At 44.8% G+C, this 22,199-nt stretch overlaps 1 protein-coding gene across 4 annotated transcripts in view; it reads left to right on the forward strand.

The window, feature by feature from the left end:
- The window catches only part of EDARADD (EDAR associated death domain), a 124,715-nt gene that overhangs the window by 24,954 nt on the left and 77,562 nt on the right, over positions 1–22,199 (forward strand). The window contains exon 1 of one of the 4 annotated variants that reach the window (XM_003893726.5): positions 11,031–11,423. The exons of 2 other annotated variants lie outside the window; for them this stretch is intronic. In XM_003893726.5, the coding sequence (XP_003893775.1) occupies positions 11,363–11,423 (61 nt within the window). In that variant the 5' untranslated portion in view covers positions 11,031–11,362. One more of the 4 variants, XM_003893727.5, reaches the window with a different exon arrangement.

The following is a 22,199-nucleotide window of genomic DNA, read 5'->3' on the forward strand; positions in this document are numbered from 1 at the left end:
ATAAACTGCCAAAATGTTATTTTGATTTTATTTCCTTTATTGGCTTATTAGCTATAACTCTTGTTTGTGCTATTTTAGTGCTTACTTTAGCATTTATTGTATACATCTTTGACATGTCGGAGTGTATTTTTAAGTGATATTACAACAATTCATGCATGAAAACCTTAGCTTCCATATCTCCCTTCTAGGCTTTTGAACAATTATTGTCATCAGTTTTATCTCTACATATATCATAAGCCCCAAATACATTCTTACATTTTGATTTAAAATATATTTTTTAAGATGGGCCTGGTGGCTCATGCCTGTAATCCCAGACTTTTGGGAGGCCTAGGTGGGAGGATGGCTTGAGGCCAGGAGTTCAAGACCAGCCTGGGCAACAAAGTGCTATCCCATCTCTACAAAAAATAAAAAAAAGTTAGCTAGGTGTGGTGACATGCACCTGTAGTCCTAGCTACTTAGGAGGCTAAACTGGGGGGATTGCTTGAGCCTGGAAATTTGAGGCTGCAGTGAGCTGGAATCATGTAACTGCACCCCCTCCTGGGTGATGGAGGGAGACCCTGTCTCAACAAAACAAAACAAAACAAAACAAAAAAGACCTATTTTTTAAATAAAAAAATAGAAAAATCCTTTTCTATTTACCCACGTATTGTTCATTTCCGTGCCCTTCATTCTCTTGCATAGATCTAAATTTCCATCTAGTGTCATTTTCCGTTGGCGCGAAGGACTTTCATTAACATTTTTTTGTGGTTCAGGTCTCCTGGCGTTAGCTCTGTCAACTCTAAAGATACTTCTACTGGGTGTACAATTCTAGGTTGACATATTTTTCTGTCAATTCTTTAAAGAACTAGCTCCACTGCCTCCTGCCTTACATGGTTTCTGATGAAAAATCTGCTGTCATCCTTGTTTTTATGCTTCTGTAATGTGTCTTTTTTTTTTTTCTTCCTGTGGTTGCTTTAATTTGTTTTTTCAGCGATGGATGGGATCTTTATGTTGCTCAGGCTGGCCTCAAACTCTTGGGCTTAAGCCATCCTACTGTCACAGCCTCCAGAGTAACTGGGACTACAGGCACATGCCACTATACCTGGCTTAGTCTGTTCAAATTTTGTCTTTATCCATGGCTTTGAGCAATGTGATTATGCTGGGCTTTGGTGATTTTTTTTTCATATGTCTTGTGCTTGGTATTCATTGAGCTTTTGGAGTCTGTGAGTTTAGGGTTTTCCTCAAATTTAAAAAATTTTTTGACCATTGTTTCTTCAAACATTTTTGTCCTCCTTCTTCTTTACATTTCTGGGATTCCAATTACATGTATATTAAGAGATTTGAAGTTACTCATAGTCCTTTTCATTGTCTAAAATTACTTTTTCCCTTCAATATCTATGTCTCCAAGTCACTAATATTTTCTTCTGCAATATCTTATCTGCCATTAATTCCGCCCAGAGTATCTTTAATCTCAGGGATTATTGTTTTAATTTCTAAAAGTTGTAGTTTGGGCCTTTTTATATTTTTTGTGTCTCTACTTAGCTTGTTGAACCCATGGAATACAGTTATAATAAAAGTTTTAATGTCCGTCTTACTAACTTATCATCTGTGTCCATTCTGGGTCTGTTTCAATCAACCAATTTTTCTCCTCATTGTAAGCTACATTTTTTTACTTCCTGCAAGTCTGGCAATCATTGTATTCCAGATGTTATGAATTCACTTCATTGGATACTGGATATTTTTGTATTCCTATACCTCTTCTTGAGCTTTGTCCTGGGTGCAGTTAAGTTGGTTGGAAAGAATTTGAAACTTTCGTGTCTCACTTTTAAGGTTTGTTAGGTGGAACTGGGGCAGGGTGTGCTCAGTCTAGGACTAATTATTCTCCACTATTCAGGCAAGACCCTTTTGTGTACTCTACCAAATGCTCATGAATTATGAGGAGGTTTTCCAGTCTGGCTGGCAGGAACAGACACTATTACTGGCCCTGAGTAAGCACCAGGCATGGTTCCCTCTAATGTTCCCACATGGTTCTTTCCCCAGCCTTGGATAATTTCCAGGATGCATGCACAGATCAATAAGTGTTCTACTGGGTCCTCAAGGGGGACATTCTTTAGGTCTCTTAGGATCTTTTTGGGAAGTCTTTGCCCTACAGTATTCTGTCCTGAGATTTCTAGATGTTTTGATTTCTTCAGACTCTCAGTTCTAGCTTCTCAAGCCAAGGAGTCCACCAGCCTCTGTCTGAGTGTCCTTTACCTGCACTGCAACGTGGCTCACACCTGTAATTTCAGCACTTTAGGAGGCCGAGGTGGGCATGTCACCTGAGGTCAGGAGTTCAAGCCCAGCCTGACCAACATAGAGAAACCCTGTTTCCACTAAAAATATAAAAATCAGCCAGGCGTGGTGGTGCATGCCTGTAGTCCCAGCTACTCGGGAGGCTGATGTGGGAGAATAGCTTGAACCTAGGAGGTGGAGGTTGCAGTGAGCCAAAATTATACCAATGCACTCCAGCCTGGGCAAGACTCCATCTCAAAAAAAAAAAAAAAAAAAAATTATCTCAAGGCAATAAGCTGGGTGCAATCATAGGAATCCCCTTGTTTGTATTCCAGCTCCCAGAGAGCACCATCCTTCTTCACCTGGTGTGCTATGTCTTAAAACCTGTTGTTTCATACATTTTATCTGGGTTTTTTGTTGTGTTGTTTCAGGCAGACAGGCAAATCTTGTTCCTGTTACTCTATCTTGGTTGCAAGACAAAGTTGACATGTATCCATTTACAAAAGAATTACATGTAGTTACAGAAAATATACAGACTGGATTTTTTTCTACCTCTGGTATTAATCTGCAACTTACTTGGTTATTTAGAAATGTTTTTGGCTGAGCATGGTGGCTCATACCTGTAATCCCAGCACTTTGGGAGGCTGAGGTGGGAGGGTTATTTGGGGTTCAAAACTGACCAGCCAGGGGAACGTAGAGATACCATATCTCTACAAAAAGTTTAAGAATTAGCCAGGCAGTGGCACATGTTTGTGGTCCCAGCTACTCAGGAGGCTGAAGTGGGAGGATCGCTTGAGCCTGGTAGGTCGAGGCTGCAGTGACCTGTGATTGTGCCACTGTCTCTAGCCTGGGTGACAGAGTAACACCTTGTCTCAAAAAAATAAAACAATATAAAATAATGTTTTTGAGTTTATATCCTGTAACTTCTGTAAAATATTATATTACATGAATGTGTTGCATCATATTTACCCATACCCCATTGATGAACACTTAGGTTATTTCCAATCGTTGTTATTACAAACCACGCTGCAACCAGTGTTCTTATGCATGTCTCCTTGTGCCCACATGTAAGAGTTTGCTTAGGGAAAATACATCAGTCAAATTCCTCTACAATGTGTTCATGTCAATTTACATTCCTACAAGGTATGAGGGTCTATGTCTCTGCAGTCCTGCCAATATTTGATATGAACAAGCTTTAAAATTTTTGCCAATCGGTTAACTCATTAGTATTTTAATTTGCCTTTGTCTTACTTTTAGTGGGTTAAGTACCTTTTCTGATTTTTTTATTTTTAAGAGATGGGTCTCGCTCTGGAGTACAGTAGTGCAGTCATAGGTCACTGTAGTCTCAAACTCTTGAGCTCAAGGGATCCTCCCACCTCAGCCTCCCAGTTAGCCTGGCTACAGGTGCATGCCACCATATTTGGCTAATTTTTAAATATTTGTAGAGACAGGATCTTGTGTATTGCCTAGGATGGTCTCAAACTCCTGGGCTCAAGTGATCCTCCCACCTCAGCCTCCTGAATAGCTAGATTACAGGTCTATGCCACTGCATCTGGCTAATATTTTTTTTGTAGAGACAGGGTCTCACTATGCTGCCAAAGCTAGTCTAATCTCAAACTCCTGGCCTCAAGGAATTCCTGGACCTTCCAAAGCTCCTGGCCCATTTTCAGACAATAATTTTATTGCCTATTTTTATTTCTTCTGGAAATTTTCTGTTTAGTCTTTGTTTACATTTATATTGAATTATTTTTATTATATTTTAACTTACTTGAAGAAATGCTTTAAAATTTGGATACTCACCTTTGTTATATATCGAAGATTAATAATTAATATAAATTAATTTATCCAAGTCTATCCCCTGCTTTAGAACCTCTCTTGTCTTGCTGCAGAGAATTTAAATTTGTATCTGATTGGGTTTATCAGATTTTTCTTCTATGCGTTTTGATTTTTTTTTTTCTTTTTTTGCCTTAAGAAAGCTCTTCCAGGCTGGGCCCGGTGGCTCACGCCTGTAATCTCAGCACTTTGGGAGGCCGAGGCGGGTGGATCATCTGAAGTCAGGAGTTTGAGACCAGCCTGGCCAACATGATGAAACCCCTTCTCTACTAAAAATACAAAAATTAGGTGGATGTGGTGACAGGTGCCTGTAATCCCAGCTACTTGAGAGGCTGAGGCAGGAGAATCGCTTGAGACTGGGAGGCGGAGGTTTCAGTGAGCAGAGATTGTGCCATTGCACTCCAGCTTGGGCGACAAGAGTGAAACTCCATCTCAAAAAAAAAAGAAAGCTCTTTCTTTTACCAAATTGTTAAAAGATTTTCTTGCATTCTCTCTTAATAATTTGAAAATTAATGTTTTACAATTAGATCTTTAATCTATCCAAAGCTTACTTTTATGTATAGGGTGAGGCAGAAATATAAATCGCATTTTGTGTGTGTGTGTGTGTGTGTGTGTATCCTCCCAACACCATTTTTTGAACTGTCTTTTTACCGTTTAAATGTGTTTATCATTTATCATATTCCAAACACATACATGAGTCTGTGTCTTGAATTTTTGTTCTGTTCCATTAATCTTTTTTTCACTTTTCTTGTACCAATATTCAGTGTTTTAACTACTGTTGTTTTATCATATCTTGCTATATTATAAGCCAAATCCTTGTTATTCTTTCTCAAAGTGATCTTGAATTTACTCTCCCATATGAATTTTGCAATCAGTTTTATGTTCCAAGAAAATCTTGCTAATTTGGTTGAGTTAGCATTGAATCTGTAGATTAATTAAGGAATCATGATTATCTTTACAATATTGAGACATTTTATCCATTAACATGGTATAGCTTGCTATTTAGTCAGATTTCTTTTTATGTTTTTCACTAAAGCTTTGTAGTATTTGCAATAATGCTCTCACAAAGTTATATTGAATTTATTTCTAGTTACTTTATAGTTTTATTTGTTGGTTTAAATGGGACCTTCCCCCCGCACCCAGTTGGGTATTGTTGGCATATAAGAAAGCTCTTGGTGTTTGGTAACTCCCCACCAAGCTATATTCACTTATTACTTCTAATAGTTTCTCAGGTGACTCACTTGGATCCAAGTCCACCTTCTTGTCTTAGCTCAGAATAGGTTTTAAATGACAATTTGTTAAATGAATATTAAAGTGATTGATGATTTTGTAGATTCCTGAGTTACCAGTCTGAGCCTGTGTTCTCCATTCTGGGGGTAGAAAACACAGGAAACTGAGCGCTAGCTACAGTCACTGATAACACTAGATTGTTTTTCCATTTGTCCTTTTCTTGCAACAGCAATAACCAAAGCAAACATCCCCCAAAAAACTTCTCTAGCTGAATTTCGTTACTTGGGTTTCAGGTTTTAATATATGAAGTTCATCTCTCGGAACAGATTTTACCTCAAAATCTGAAGCAAGAAATCAATTGCTATGTATGAAGGCATTCACTAAAAAAGTAGCTGGAAATGATGCTGGGTGTGGGAACACCCATGATCAAGGCACCAGGAACACCTGCGAGGTGGTGAGTGAGGATCCCGAGACTGCAGGAGGATATGTAGAATAAAAGTGCCCTCTGCCCAGCCACACTTTTTTATCCCATCCTGTCCCTCCTCTCTGCTCTGCACCTACCACTCCCCACCCAGGGCATTCACAGTGTGTTTAGCAACACACCATACTAAGAATCACCCACACTTTGCCATTCTCTTTGTGGGAAACCAAACATTGCTCATGCTTCTAGTGAGTAAACAATTCAAAGTAAATTGCAAGTAGACAAGAGAGATTTAATCTCCTGTGTGAGGAAGGGTGTTGCATAAGTGAAGAGAGGAAACTTTAAGAATTATTCATGCTTGGCTGGGCGCAGTGGCTCACGCCTGTAATCCCAGCACTTTGGGAGGCTGAGGTGGGCGGATCACAAGGTCAGGAGATCGAGACCAACTTGGCTAACACGGTGAAACCCCGTCTCTACTAAAAATACAAAAAATTAGCCGGGCGTGGTGGCGGGTGCCTGTGGTCCCAGCTGCTTGGGAGGCTGAGGCAGGAGAATGGCGTGAACCCGGGAGGTGGAGCTTGCAGTGAGCCGAGATTGCACCACTGCACTCCAGCCTGGGTGACAGAGCAAGACTCCGCCTCAAAAAAATAAAATAAAATAAAAAATAAAAAATAAAGAATTATTCATGCTTAAATACATGCACTGGAATACTGTGCCTCTGACAAACAGAAATCAAATCAGCACAAAAGGTAATATTTTATTTTATTTATTTATTTTTTTTGAGATGGAGTCTCGCTCTGTGGCCTGGGCTGGAGTGCAGTGGCCGGATCTCAGCTCACTGCAAGCTCCGCCTCCCAGGTTTACGCCATTCTCCTGCCTCAGCCTCCCGAGTAGCTGGGACTACAGGCGCCGCCACCTCGCCCGGCTAGTTTTTTGTATTTTTTTTTTTTAGTAGAGACGGGGTTTCATGGTGTTAGCCAGGATGGTTTCGATCTCCTGACCTCGTGATCCGCCCGTCTCGGCCTCCCAAAGTGCTGGGATTACAGGCTTGAGCCACCGCGCCCGGCCTCACAAAGGTAATATTTTGCTTATTTTTAAGCTTCTGTCCCTCTGTTGACATTTTGGAATATAACTTTCCAGATAATTTTATGTATGTATGCAAAATCTACAAGGCAATTGACTCCTGTATAATAATGAATGCTTAAGAAGGTAAGAAGTCTAGGCACAGTGGCTCATGCCTGTAATCCCAGTACTTTAGCAGGCCAAGGCAGGTGAATCCCCTGAGTCCAGGAGTTCGAGACCTGCCTAGGTAATGTAGTGAGATTCCTGTCTCTACAAAAAGTAAAAATAAAAAAATTGGCCAGGAGTGGTGGGGTGCGTCTGTAGTCCCAGACACTCAGGAGGCTGAGGTGGGAGGATTGCTTGAACCCCAGGACTATGAAGCCGCAGTGAGCTGTGATCATGCCACTACACTTTGCACTCCAGCCTCAGAGACAGAGCAAGACCCTGTCTCAAAAAAAAAAAAAAAAAGAAGGTAGCAAAAGAAGATTTAAAATTTTCTAATGGGAATGGAAAACCAAACATCATATGTTCTCACTGATATGTAGGAGCTAAGCTATGAGGACACAAAGGCATAAGAATGATACAGTGAACTTTGGGGACTTGGAGGGAAGAGTGGGAGGGAGCCTGGGATAAAAGACTACCAGTATGGTGCAGTGTATACTCCTCGGGTGATGGGTGCACCAAAATCTCACAAACCACCACTAAAGAACTTACTCATGTAACCAAATACCACCTGTACCCCAATAACTTATGGAAAAAAAAATTCTGATATGAGTTTCTCCTGCATTTGGATGAGGATGTAAATTCAACTCTAATAAATTACAGTGTATCAAAAGGATTAAAGGGTCTCTCCCTGCATTCTCTCCTAGCTCTGTTGCATCCTACACACAGCTGCTGGATTAATCTTCCAAAACACCAATTTCCTCATGCCACTTTTCAAACGCTAGCTTCCTGGCTTCCTGTTGTCTAAAAACTAGTTTCAAATGCTTTTGTCTGACATTCAAGGAGGTCAGTAGTGTAGAGCCTCCTAAATGTTTCACTCCTACTCCTTCCTTCCACCACATACCAGCTGTGTGCTCTTGGGCTAGTTATTACTATTATTATTATTATTTGAAATGGAGTCTCACTCTGTTGCCAGGCTGGAGTGCAGTGGTGTGATCTCAACTCACTGCAAACTGTCCCCCCTGGGTTCAAGCAATTCTCCCGCCTTAGCCTCCCAAGTAGCTGAGACTACAGGCACCCACCACCATGCCCAGCTTGGGCTAGTTATTTTAGACCCATTCCCCTGTCCCTGTGAAGATCGCACCCACCTCCTCCACTCAGTGGCTCACTGTAGCAATGCCCTGAAAGGCTGTAATTAAGTCATATTCCAGCCCCTGGACTCAGGAGTCAGGGGTGATGTCGCCACCACCTAATTGCTCAGATTGAGGATGGGAACGGTGATTCTCAAGAAGAAAACTTGGGCACTATTACGAGAAGTTAGTACAACTGCCTTATAGCACTCTGGGCAAAATTTAAAAACTGTGTTCCAAAAATGCAGCGACACAGGAACTTAGTAACTCTTGTTGGGGCATCTTCCATCACATATGATTCAGTAAGGGTATATCAAGCAAATTCAGCTGTAGGAACTGGCCCATTCTGAGGCGTAGGGTCTCTTATGTTCCTAAATTCATATTTTACCATTGTGGTTCTAGCCACTTTTCTATAGCTCAGGCCCACTTGAGTAGCCCAATTTGCTGGGTTTTATCTGTACACAATGTACATATCCTTTGAAATAAGAGGTATGTGGTTCAATAATTTAACTTTTTATCTTAGACTGCAGAAATTTCTGTAACACTTACCTCAAATGGTATAAAATAAACAAAAACGATGTATTCTATGACGAATCAAACAAAATATATTTTGAGTTGTTGTTCCCCCATTTGAAACAGCACATTTCTGATCATTGTCATCTGTTTGTGAAACAACACGAGACCAACAGTTCTCTCCACACTTACGGCTGCAGCCTCGTACCCATGAGTTAAGGCCTCGGAATTTGCCTGAAACTTCCCCTGTCAATCCAAGATGGTCGTGACCAAGCCACTTTGCTTCCGTACATCTTCAGTGCCTCCTTCCACACACACCTTCCTGGTTTAAACTTTCATTTCTCCAGTTCTATAGCAAAACAATATTTGCAAATCTCTTTTGACCACAAACTCCTAACAGTCAGGGACTTCTCATTTTAATTTCCCCAGGGCTTGGAATTTTGTTTCGTTCATGAGGAGGCACTCAGATTTTTAAAATTGCATTAATGAATGCAACCAATCAATCCATTGCTCCATGCTATGTACAAACACTGTAATAAATATTGGTTTATTTCTTATAACAAAGGCAATAGGAGCTTCTCTCAATAAACTAAATTACAAGGAAAGAACGAAGGTAGGAGAGTAGCTGGTTTATTTGTAACTACTGTATGACAGGCCTTAGTTTAGGTTTGTTTGTTTGCTTGGAGACAGGGTCTCATTCTGTCACCCAGTGGTGTGGTGTTATCATAGCTCCCCGAGGTCTGTAACTCCTGGGCTCAAGTGACCCTCGTGCTTCACCCTTCCAGAGTAGTAGGGACTGCAGGTACGTACCACCATGCCCAGCTAATTTTTTTTTTTTTTTTAAAGACAGAGTCTCGCTCCATCACTCAGACTGGAGTTCAGTGGTGCAATTTCAGCTCACTGCAGCTCTACCTCCCAGGTTTAAGCGATTGTCCTGCCTCAGCCTCCCAAGTAGTTGGGGGCCTGCCACCATGCCTGGCTAATTTTTGTTTTTGTATTTGTGTTTGTTTATTTATTTATTTTGAGATGGAGTCTCGCTCTGTTGCCCAGGCTGGAGTGCAATGGCACAATCTCAGTTCACTGCACCTCAGCTTCCTGGGTTCAAGTGATTCTCCTGCCTCAGCCTCCCTAGTAGCTGGGATTAGAGGCACCCGCCAGTACGCCTAGCTAATTTTTGTATTTTAATTAGAGACGGGGTTTTGCCATGTTGGACAGTCTGGTCTCGAACTTCTGACTTCAAGTGATCCACCCACCTTGGCCTCTCAAAGTGCTGGGATCCAGCTAATTTTTAAATTATTTTGTAGAGACTGGGTCTCAAAATGTTGCATAAGCTGGTCTTGAACTCCTGTCCTCAAGCAATCCTGCTACCTTGGCCTCTGATAGTGCTGAAATTGCATGTGTGAGCCACCGTGCCCAGCCAGTATTTTCACATAAACATTATTTCAGTGAATTATCACAATCCTGCAGACACTTACAGACTCAGTTTTGGTTTCTTAATGTAACACAACCTTACAGTGACAGGTCCATCAGCAAAATCCAGCATATTTGACTCCATGATTACCAAATGTACTATCTCCATTTATTGGAAAAGGAAAATTGGAGATCACTCAAAGAGCAGTGAAGTTACAGAAATATGAAATTTTTCACATGACTCTGAGATTGTTTGGGTACTATCAGAAAATGTTAAAAATGTCCATTTTCTTTTCTTTTTTTTTTTTTTTGAGACAGAATCTCACTCTGTTGCCCAGGCCGGAGTGCCATGGTACAATCTTAGCTCACTGCAACCTCCACCTCCTGGGTACAAGCAAATTCTTCTGCCTCCGCCTCCTGAGTGGCTGGGACTACAGGCATGTGCCACCATGTCCAGCTGAGTTTTTTTGTATTTTTAGTAGAGGCAGGGTTTCATCACATTGGCCAGGCTGGCCTCGAACTCCTGACCTCAGATGATCTGCCTGCCTCGGCCTCCCAAACTGCTGGGATTACAGGTGTAAGCCACTACGCCCAACCCAAAAATGTCTATTTTCAACAGTAAGTTTTAAAACACTCTTGGACAGCAAGAGAAATAAAAGTCGAAGGACATATTATGACAGCAAATTGATTGTATGGGAACTCTGGTGAATGAGAATCAGTTTTAAATTACTTTTTTTGTAAAGTGCAAAACAACAATAGCACCCATTTGTATCATACTTTATAGTTCGCAAAGCACATGGGAAAAATAAAGGTAATGATGGGGGTCGTTGCAATTCATAGGAAAGGAGGCACAAGGAAAGGAAAATGAAAGGGAATAGTAACCTACATAACTAGTCAATCTTCCTTAAAACAAACAAACAAACAAACAAAATATACCGCCCATCTTCTATTTGATATAATGCAGAATGGGAATGATAAAAAGATGAATTACAGTTCAGAGTTTCAAAAAGCAAACCAGCTCTAGAGCAATGCTTGAAGTTGGGCTGCTAACAAGCTCACTTAGTGTTTCCTGACGGCCAACGTCAGAATAATTCCATCTTCATGAGAAGTACAGAAAGAACCACAAACAAACCTCCAAATCGATTCTAAGATAAAATACCCTTTAAAAAAATTTCCCTTCCTATCCGAAGGCAGACCAAAAGGAAGTTTATCCTCCCACCCACAAATTCCCCCAGAGAGCTTTCATCTAGAAGGTTTGACTCTGGCTAGACAGCCAGCGAGCATCTTCTTGGAACCTCTTGCTTCTTCCATGGCAAACTTCAGAGAATAGGAAGCCAAGCTCAAGATTGCCATGGGCCTCAGGAAGACTAAACAGATGGGGAGAGGCACTAAAGCTCCTGGTCACCAAGACGGTATGTGGGCATTTGCTGTCTTCCTGGATTTCTCAGAGCTGAGTTTTTAGCCAGAGGTTGCTTATTTATGATAATTTTCGGATATATTATACACTAAATAATGTGTTATTATCTTTTTCGACCCAACTTTTATCTTTCTGTTCTTATGTGCGAAGGCAGAGAAAGATTATTTAGAGCTCTTCAAAGATTCCTATTTAATTTAAAATGCCCGTCGCCTTCCTATAATAGACTTATGATGGATGATAGTTTTAGTTAAAATGTAGCAATCTTAAATATATTCTTCATAACCAATTCCAACGTGTTCCCCCTTAAGTAATGGGTATAAAACCCCACTTAAACGTAATATTTTAAATATTTGAAGCCATCCTTTCCGAGAGAACCCGAAGCTGTTTTTTCTAGGGAGGCTGTGAGTGTGTATCGGGCCACTTGTTTTCACTCTTTTTGTGCAGCACTCACCCTGGAGGTCATATAGTAACTAATGCCAAAGAAAAATCAAAATGGAAAGTACCAGCGTGTGCCATCATGCAGCGGCAGAGTCTGCTTAAAGATCAGGAAATTGTCTAACTATCAGCTCGCCGGCGGGCATCTCGGCCCAGGCCTGTGTAAGGGGAGTTCTGGTGTCTCAGCTGAGGGCGTGATTAGGGAGCCGGGAAAGCGACCCGCGACTGCAGCCGTTTCTTAAGGCCAGTCCTTCTCCCGCGGTCTGTCCCGGGAGGCAGTCGTGTCAGCCCCCCGCTAGGACGCGCCCAGGGGGACGTGGGCACCGGGCAGGACGCGCGCTCCGGGCGTTGGGGACGCCCGGGACACTCGCGGCCCCGCCTTGCGTCCCAGCCCCGGGTCGCGGCACCCCGGCTCCCGCCCCGCGCCTCCGGAGGGAGGTACCGAGGGACGCGCAGCGAAGGGGCTTTGCTGATTGCCAAAGCAGGAAGTGAGCTCGTGGAAGAAGCGAAGGAGGAGAAGAAGGAGGGAGGGGAAGGCGGAGGAGGGCAGGGGCGCGCAGAGCCGCGGTTTGCTGCCGGCGCGTCGGAACCGCAGGAGTTTTCACCCCCGGAGGCCGGCCAGCCCCGCTCGGACGCTCGTTTGCCCCTAGCCCGCCCCCATGGCTTCACCGGACGACCCTCTCCGCGCAGGTAAAGGGACACAGCGCCGCGCCCGCACCTGGAGCGGGCACCGCGGGGCGGGAGCTCGGGAGACGCTCGCAGCAGCCGCAGGGCTATCGAGGCCGGGCCTTGGCGACCCCCGAAGGACGCCCGGGAACCACCCCCAACCCAGGCGCCAGACCCGGGGTCTCACGGGGCTCCTAGTCCAGCCCCGCGAGCGGCTGCTGACCGCCCCTCCCGCGCTCGCCACGGCCCTTGCCCCGCGTCACCCACTGAGCGCCTTCCCCCTGCCCACGCCGCAGCCCCCGTGGCTTTTGTTCTGGACTCGGGATGCCAGGTTGAGACACGTCCTGCAAACCTCTGGCAGAAATGAGCGCAAGGGGGTGGATTTCGTTTTCCCCTCCCGGGCTTTTTCTTTTCTCTCCGCTTACATGCCTTCTCATTACTCCTCTTCCTCACCCCCAGTGCACTTGGATGAAATGATTTTGTCTGTCTAAACATTGGCCCTCGAAGCTATTTCATCAGATAGTTTCCGCAGAATGGAGAGGCAGATCCCACCTGTGGGATCCCATCTGTGATTAGAATGGCCTCTAGTTCTGTCTCTATTTTAAAATACTGTGTGTTGGTACCCGAGGTCAGAGTGGAGATTTTTCTCTTTTCTCTCATGTGAATCTAAAATCCGTCCCAGACCTCACTTTCCTGGAGTTCTCTCTTTGCGCTCTCCTATAACCTAGACGGTGACCTCCGTGGGTGTTTCTTGAACACACAAGTGAATGAATGATCTATCCCTCGGAGTACACTGGGGCTTTACTTGGTTTCGTTGAGGTTGGAAACACTGAAGAGAGTTACGTAGAACCTAATATAACCGTCTAGATAAACGCGTTTCTTATTTCATTTCTTGAGCTTGGGCAGGGGCCGAGTTTGAATGTTCCATCCTTAAATTGTGGCTTCAGCAGTTAGAATAAGACAGTGTGTCTGCAGGTGGTCAGAATACTACACCCAACAACTAAGTTGGCATTGTGATGGCTGGGTTTGGGGGCGTTTCTTGGAAACTTCCAAGAAAGATCTACCTTTTTTTTCTTTTAAAGTGGGGTTTGGTAAACATTTTATCAATTGGATGCAGAAAATAAATACATTGTCTAGATATTATTCCCCATCCCCATACCTGTTATTTGAAAAAATAGAAGGGGAAACAAAGGGAGAAACCGTCGTACCGCCCCATCCCACTCCACTTCTACCCTAGCATCCATCTCCTCTTCTGAGAACCCAATTGACAAGGTGCCCAGGGGTGTTTTCGGCTAGATTTCACTACTAGTGGCCTCAGATCTCATTAAATGATCATTGCAGGTGTATGTGGTGGGGGATTCAAAAAGATCTTGAGAGAGACACACTGAATAGAGATAAAATGTAAAATCTACTTGGGCACCCCCCCTAAATCGACACTACCAGGTAAGATAGGGGTTGGAAAACAGCTCAGCAGTGACCACAGTGTATAAAAGCTCAGTGGTTGGGTGCAGTGGCTCAGGCCTGTAATGCCAGCACTTTGGGAGGCTGAGGCAAGAGGATTGCTTCAGGCCAGGAGTTTGAGATCAGCCTTGGCAACATAGTGAGACATTGACTCTACAAAAAATAGAAAAATTAGCCAAATGTGGCAGTGCATGCCTATTGTCCCAGCTACTCGGGAGGCTGAGGCAGGAGGATTGCTTGAGTCCAGGAGGTCGAGGCTTCAGTAAGCTGTGATTGAGCCACTGCACTCCAGCCTGGGCGACAGAGCAAAAACCTGTATCTCAAAAAAAAAAAAAAAAAAAAAGCTACAGGTTCCAGATTTCCCAAGATGGTATTCTTAGTCTGCCTGGTCCAGCCAAAATGGATGCGCACAACCTGGAACAAATGGGCAACGTGGAACAAAGGGATTTCAAAATCCCAGAACATGTGGAGGAGTAGAGGATATGATGGACGGAGGATATGATGGTAAGAGGGAGTCATGTGGAAAGAATCTGTCTCTTTGACTTCAAGAGGTAGAACCCAAACCTGTCGGTGAAAACTTTAGAGAGAGATGGATTTGGGCTTCCCACAAAGAGAAAGGAGGCCTCCTGAGGGTAAGAGCTCCCCACCAGTTGGCAGAGGATGCTGAGGAACATATTTGACCATCCAAAAGATGATCCAAATGTCCATTCCCGCTCTGGGACTCTATTCTGTCTATAAAATGAGCACTCCTCCATTTAAACACAGGCACACACACACCCCAATTTCCCCTTCCTAACATATTGTGTCATTTCTGCAGCCCACAGGAGACACCCTTACTCCTATTTCTGTAATGAAACCATAGATGGTGCCCATATCTTGAGCTCGCTTTACCCCAGACCAAGTTACCATACTCTCTTGCCTGATTTCCCACCCTCCTCTCCCGCCTGGTGTTTTCACACCGTTCCAACTTAGGTTTTCACACCCACTCTTGCCTTCTGGTAACGTATTCTGCAAAAGGTAGCCAGGGTCATCTTTATTATTATTATTATTATTATTTTTCAAGACGGAGCCTCACTCTGTCGCCCAGGCTGGAGTGCAGTGGCATGATCCCCACTCACTGCAACCTCTGCCTCCCGGGTTCAAGAGATTCTCCTGTCTCAGCCTCCCAAGTAACTGGTATTACAGGTGCACACCACCACGCCTGGCTAATTTTTTGTATTTTTAGGCTGGTCTCGAACTCCTGACCTCAAGTGATCCACCCACCTTGGCCTCCCAGAGTGCTGTGATTACTGTTGTGAACCACTGTGCTCAGCCAGTCATCTTTTAAAAACAAATCAGATTCTGCCATTTTTCTGTGCTGACTTTGAATCCGGCGCTGGCTTTCCAACACTTTCCGACAGATCCTCAGTCCTTGAGGCTTCCCCACTCTGTACAATCAATCCCTACCTATTCCTTCGCCTGCCTCACCTGACACCTAGCTTGACCCCTGCTCTCTGCACACGGCTGTGCTGCCTCCCTTCATTTCCTTGAAGCCTCTTGCACCCTCACACCTCCTGGCCTTTGCAAATTTTGTTCCTGCGGCCTGGAAGGCCCCCTGCATTCCAACCCTCACCCCATCCTCCACTCACCCGTCTCCTTCTACTTAACCTCCAGATTTCAGCTCATAGGTCACCCAGATCCAGCCCGATGTTATACACACTCAGCAAACCCTGTACCTTTTGTTTCTGGCACCTGTCACCATTTCTAGCTGTGATGATTTGGCCACTGTGGCTATTTCCAGTAGGCCATAAACTTGTGGACAGAGGCCATGTCTGTGTGGTAGCTCTCCCTGACACTCAGCACAGTACTCCGCACATAGTAAGCCCTGGGCAAATACCGCCTGAGTGAATGAAGGAAGGTTATAAAATTTAACCACAGGCCCTTTAAAGAGTTGGGGGCAAAAAAAGCTCTTCCCACATTGGCATTTTAGGAACTTACTCATCGAGTTAGCCGTATTAACTAAGTTTTCTTTGTAAAGTTAAAGTAAGATGTTTCGTATATCCACATGCATATAACAAAAGTATGTATATGATTATACTATATTATGAGTTAGTTTTATTTATTTTTTATTATTTACTTGTTTATTTATTTTTGAGACAGTCACACTCTGTCCCCCAGGCTGGAGTGCAATGGTGTGATCTTGGCTCACTGCAACCTCCACCTCCTGGGTTCAAGCGATTCTCCTACCTCAGCCTCCCCAGTAGCTCGGATTATAGGGATGTGCCACTACACCCGGCTAATTTTTGTATTTCTTTTTCAGTAGAGACAGGATTTCACCATGTTGGCCAGGCTGGTCTGGAACCCCTGACCTCAAGTGATCTGCCTGCCTCAGCTTCCCAAAGTGCTGGGATTATAGGAGTGAGCCACCATGCCCTGGCCATGAGTTAATTTTAAAAGTGACTTTTTACATTGAGAAAATTCACAAGACTCACAGTCACAGAGAAGGAAAACAATGATGGTGGTTACAGTGTAGCTATCACCCTGTGTCTCTTCCACTAAGAAACAGTCTCGCACTGGATGAGCCAGATTTGTCTGTCAAATGTGTGTAAAATCTGGTTATTCTTGATTGTTCATACAGATAGATTTTAAAGACAGAAACAAACAACCGGGCTTTGAAGGTCTGGGTCAAAGGTGGCATAATTCCTTGCTTCGTTACAGTAAGGCAAGTGCCGACGGCCACAGAGTACTGCAAGAGAGCACATTCTCCCTTTGTTCTGAGACTCCACAGCACAGGGCTGTTTCCTGGGGGAACCCTGGCCCTGGGCCACCAACTCAGGACAGCCCCAGTGGTGGCACTTCGCCTCCCACAGCCCCTCCTGTGGGCTTCGATGGGTCCAAGGTGGCAACCTACTCTCCCATGGCATTGTGGGCAGTACCCAGGACTAAAGGGTAAACCACTTCCTGGAGCACTCATATATGCAAAGCTGGACCAGCCAATTCTTTCTGCAGATACACCAGAGAGAGGGATGGCAATCTGTGGTTTTCACTTCTCTGCTCCTTCTGCCTTCTCTTTCTCCTCTGTGTGGGTTTTCCCAATTCTCACTTCATTTCTCTTCCTTTTGTTTTTTTGTATCGCTCTGCAATCAGGCTGGAGTGCAGTGACGCGATCTTGGCTCATTGCAACTTCCATCTCCTGGGCTCAAGCAATCCTCCCACCTCAGCCTCCTGAGTAGCTGGGGCCACAGGCTCATACCACCACACTCGGCTATTTTTTTTTTTTTTTTTGTATTGTTAGTAGAGATGGAGTCTCGCCATGTTGCCTAAGCAATCTCCTGAGCTCAAGCAATCTGCCTGCCTCGGCCTCCCAAAGTGCTGGGATTACAGGAGTGAGCCACCACGCCCCACCTCCAAGCCTTTTTTATATCCAATAATGACAATGGCAGTCAAAAGAAAAGTTATGGGCTGGGAGTGGTGGCTTACGCCTATAATCTCAGCACTTTAGGAGCTGAGGCAGGTGGATCGCCTGAGGTCAGGAGTTCCAGAACTAGGCTGGCCAACATGGCAAAACCCCGTGTCTAACAAAAATACAAAAATTAGCCGGGCGTGGTGGTAGGCACCTGTGATCTCAGCTATAGGGGAGGCTGAGGCAGGAGAATCACTTGAACCCAGGAGGCAGAGGTTGCTGTGAGCTGGGATTGCACTACTGCACTCCAGCCTGGGTGACAGAGCAAGAATGTCTCAAAAAAAAAAAGAAAAAAAAAGCTATGGCACAAAACAAATAACAAATGAGAAAGAAATTAATCCTGCAATCACACATTCAAAGAATTGCCTGTAGTTCTTCACTGGAAAGCACAGTGACTGCGTTTTTCTGGCTCAGGATGCTTGGGAAAGCCAGGAAGTCCTGACATACTTCCTTCTTTGTTTTCTCTGAAAGGACATCTTTAGAGATGTTTGAACTTTCTTTGAGAAACCGTCTCTAGGAACCATTCACCACTATCTGATGTCAGAATGCAGCAGTGCAGTCCTCGGCCACCTCCCCAGTGTCTGTTTCGGGTTATGTGCTGAGGATTCTTTCTGGAGAGGCTGTTGCGTACAGTACGTGTTTCCTAGCATTCCTGAAGAGGCTCTGATTTGGTAGATGATGAGATTTGAGTCTTTGAGTTGAAGATGAGTGATGAGATTTGGGATTTAGAGTGGATGCTGGAATGATTAATGCTTTTGGGGATGTCGGGAGGAGGCAAATAGATTCTGCATGTGGAAAGGATGGGCAGGGGGCGGAGTGTGAACTGTTAGGGGTTGAATTGTGTCCCTCTAAAAAGATATGTTGAAGTCGGAATTCCCAGTACCTCAGAATGTAACTTTCTTTGGAAACAGAGTGTTTCCAGCGGTAACCAAGTCAAAATGAAGTCATCAAAGTGGGCTCTAAACCAAGATGATTGGTGCCCATATAAAAAGGGGAAATGGGACACACAGACACTCACCTTCTCAAGAGAGTCTGTCAGGTGGTCAGTGCATGAACCACTTGTGTTTTATTTTGAGACGAAGGTTTGCTCTTGTTGCCCAGGCTGGAGTGCAATGGTGCAGTCTCAGCTCACTGTAAACTCCACCTCCTGGGTTCAAGCAATTCTCCTGCCTCAGCTTCCCGAGTAGCTGAGATTACAGGCATCCATCATCATGGCCAGTTAATTTTTTTATTTTTTATTTTTTTTGAGACGGAGTCTTGCTCTGTCGCCCAGGCTGGAGTGCAGTGGAGTGATCTCGGCTCACTGCAAACTCCACCTCCCAGGTTTACGCCATTCTCCTGCCTCAGCCTCCTGAGTAGCTGGGACTACAGGCGCCTACCACCTCGCCCGGCTAGTTTTTTTTGTATTTTTTAGTAGAGACGGAGTTTCACTGTGTTAGCCAGAATGGTCTCGATCTCCTGACCTCATGATCTGCCTGTCTCGGTCTCCCAAAGTGCTGGGATTACAGGCATGAGCCACCGTGCCCAGCCTACTTCTGTTTTAAATTTTATTGTATTGGCTTGGGCATGGTGGCTCATGCCTGTAATCCCAGCACTTTGGGAAGCCAAGGCAGGTTCAGGAGTTTGAAACCAGCCTGGGTAACAGAGTGAGACCCCCATCTCTACAAAAATAAAAATAAATTAGCCAGATGTGACAGCGCATGCCTGTAGTCCTAGCTTCTCAGGAGGAGGTGGGAAGGATTGCTTGAGCCCAGGAGGTGGAGGCTGCACTGAGCTGTGATTAAGCCACTGCACTCCAGCCTGGATGAGAGAGTGAAACCCTGTCTCAAAATTATTTTATTTTTTATTTTTTTAAATAAGTAGAGATGGGGTCTCACTATGTTGCCCAGGCTGCTCTCAAGCATCCTGAACTCAAGCAATTCTCCCACCTTGGCTTCCCAAAGTGCTGGGACTACAGATGTCAGCCACCACATCTGGCCATGAGGCACTTCTAGAACCTGATTATACTGGAAAACAGGCAGATTATGAAGCCAGAAAGTCCCAGATACAAATTCTGGCTTTTCCACTTACCACCCACCCTATGATCTTGGGTACTCAATGTGTGAAAAAGGGGATGTCTAATGCCTTCCTTGGGGTTACTGTAAGGCTTAGCTGAGACTGTGAGTAAGCTGTGCCATGCAGAGCAGACACTAGGGAAGCTTTTAAGCTTTTCAAACTTTTATTTTATTTTCTTTTTTTTTTGAGACAGAGTCTCACTCTATTGCCCAGGCTGGAGTGCAGTGGTGAGATCTTGGCTCACCGAAACCTCCACCTGCCAGGTTCAAGCGATTTTCCTGCCTCAGCCTCCCTAGTAGCTGGGATTACAGGCATGCGCCACCATGCCTGGCTAATTTTTGTATTTTTAGTAGAGATGGGGTTTCACCAGGTTGGCCAGGCTGGTCTTGAACTCCTGACTTCAAGTGATCCACCCGCCCTGGCCTTCCAAAGTGCTGGGATTACAGACGTGAGCCACCACGCCTGGACAGCTTTTCGAACTTTTCAAAGTGAGAGCTTTGAAAGTTTAATTGTGAACTTTCAGCTTGGAGGTGCTCTTTGACCCTTATGGCTACTACTACTCACCACTCATGGACTTTTGAAGCAGGAAGGGGATGTAGAGGTGCTCTGTTCACCTCCTGAGGTTTAAGTTAGGCATTTAGGACCCACAGAAAGAAAATGAGGGTACAGCCTGCCCTGCCTGCTCTCACCTGCAGCCTCTGTGAGCCAGGCCAGGTGCCCTCGCCAGCCCTGATGCATCAGTTCACCAGGTTTCTCTCATGCCTTTTGAGGAACTTTCCAGAATATGCTTGAGGGAGTGAAACCTCAATCTTACTGCCGACAGAGATATCCCCATCAGTCAGTTACCAGCTAATTTGAGGTGATTTGAGCCTTGTGCAGAGTCACCGACCCAGGGGAGCCCAGGCAGCTTTGGCAGAAAAACACAGCCCGGCATAAGATGGCAGCCACGAGCAGGGGACGGATCCTGCACCCGGCCCTGGCAAAGCCACTGGTCTTGTCTCCGCCGGGCTCTAGCCCCGCTTCTGTTTGGGGCTCCTCTGAGCCATGTCCCATCAGATATCAGAGCCTTGCCTGAAGGCTCAGCCTGCTGTTAGGCGGGGGCTGGGAAAAACAAACATTTTAAAGCTTCTAGATAAATGATTTGATTTTATACTTAATAGTATTGTAAACATGAAACTCCAAGGCCCTAAGAAAGACCTTGGGCAACTTTCCACATCTGGATCAGTCTCAAATAACCAGGCTCTGCTCTCCTGGGAATAACTTCCCTGGTACACACACGCATCTGGACCTGTGAGAACAAAAGGAGTCTGGCGTGATCTCAAACAGGCCAGGGAGAAGGTGCAGTACCAGATAGAGTGCATGGGGCGCCACCGTGGGCCTGGGTCTGTGAGCATTTATGGCAATAACACGTATGTAAGAACTTAATCCACAGCTTAATATAAGGCAAAGGTTGATAAAGTCAGAACCACAAGAAGGAAAATAATAAAAGACCTGACTAGCCTGGGCAACATAGCGAGACCCCGTCTCTACAAAAAACAAAGACAAAATCCCCCATAAATTAGCTGGGTGTGGTGATGCGTGCCTGTGGTCCCAGCTACTTGGGAAGCTGAGGCGGGAGGATTGCTTGTGCTTGGGAGGTTGGGGCTGCAGTAAGCAGTGATCACACCACAGCCCTCCAGCCTGAGTGACACTGCAAGACGCCATCTCAAAAAAAAAAAAAAAAAAAAAAATGCTGGGTGCAGTGGCTCATACCTGTAATCCCAGCACTTTGGGAGGCTGAGGCGGGTGGATCATCTGAAGTCAGGAGTTTGAGACCAGCCTGGTCCAACATGGGGAAACCCCGTCTGTACTAAAAATGCAAACATGTATCAGTCGTGGTGGTGGGTGCCTGTAATCCCAGCTACTCAGGAGGCTGAGGCAGGAGAATCGCTTGAACTCAGGAGGCGGAGGTTGCAGTGAGCCGAGATCACGCCACTGCACTCCAGCCTGGGCGACAGAGTGAGACCCCATCTCAAAAGAAAAAAAAAATTAACTAATTAATTTTTTTAAAAAGACCTGAAAATGCCTCTAATACCTGTTCTAAAAGTAGTGCCTTTCCCCGTTCCCCTCTCACTTCATTGTTGTGCTTCAGAAAACAAAAAAACCTAAATTCTCTGTGTCTTTGTCTTCTTAAGTTCCATTTATTCTGAGATGTCAGCCAAAGCAAGAGACTTTGTGCCTCCAAGCCTATGTTGTCTTCTGTCTCTATCTTGTTAGCTTCATAACCCTCCAACACAGGCCCCAGGATCTCACAGAACTCGGTCAGAGTCTGAGGGGAGTTGAAATTCACCTACCCAGTGGTTCCCAAATCCAGAATAATGGTAGTAAGCTGAGTGTGGGATCCAGAGACCCGGGACTCCTCATGGTGCAGAGGAAGAGCCCGAGGCTTAGAAAGCTTACGTGACTTCTCCAAGGTCACACCTCTAGGCTTGTCCAAGGCCACAGCACTAGATTTGTTCAAGGCCAGACTGCCAGCTCTTAGTGATGTGCCAGTGAGGACCGGTCCTTCCTTGCTTTTAACTGTCCTGTGTGTGTCCTCAATGATGCTTTTTTTGTGGCTCTGCCTTTCCCAGCGATCTACTGCGTTTTCCTCTTTTATGTTTGTCTCTTTCTTTCTTTCTTTCTTTCTTTCTTTCTTTCTTTCTTTCTTTCTTTCTTTCTTTCTTTCTTTCT

This window comes from Papio anubis, chromosome 1 (assembly GCF_008728515.1).
Source record: "Papio anubis isolate 15944 chromosome 1, Panubis1.0, whole genome shotgun sequence".
Classification (NCBI taxonomy): Eukaryota; Metazoa; Chordata; class Mammalia; order Primates; family Cercopithecidae; genus Papio; species Papio anubis.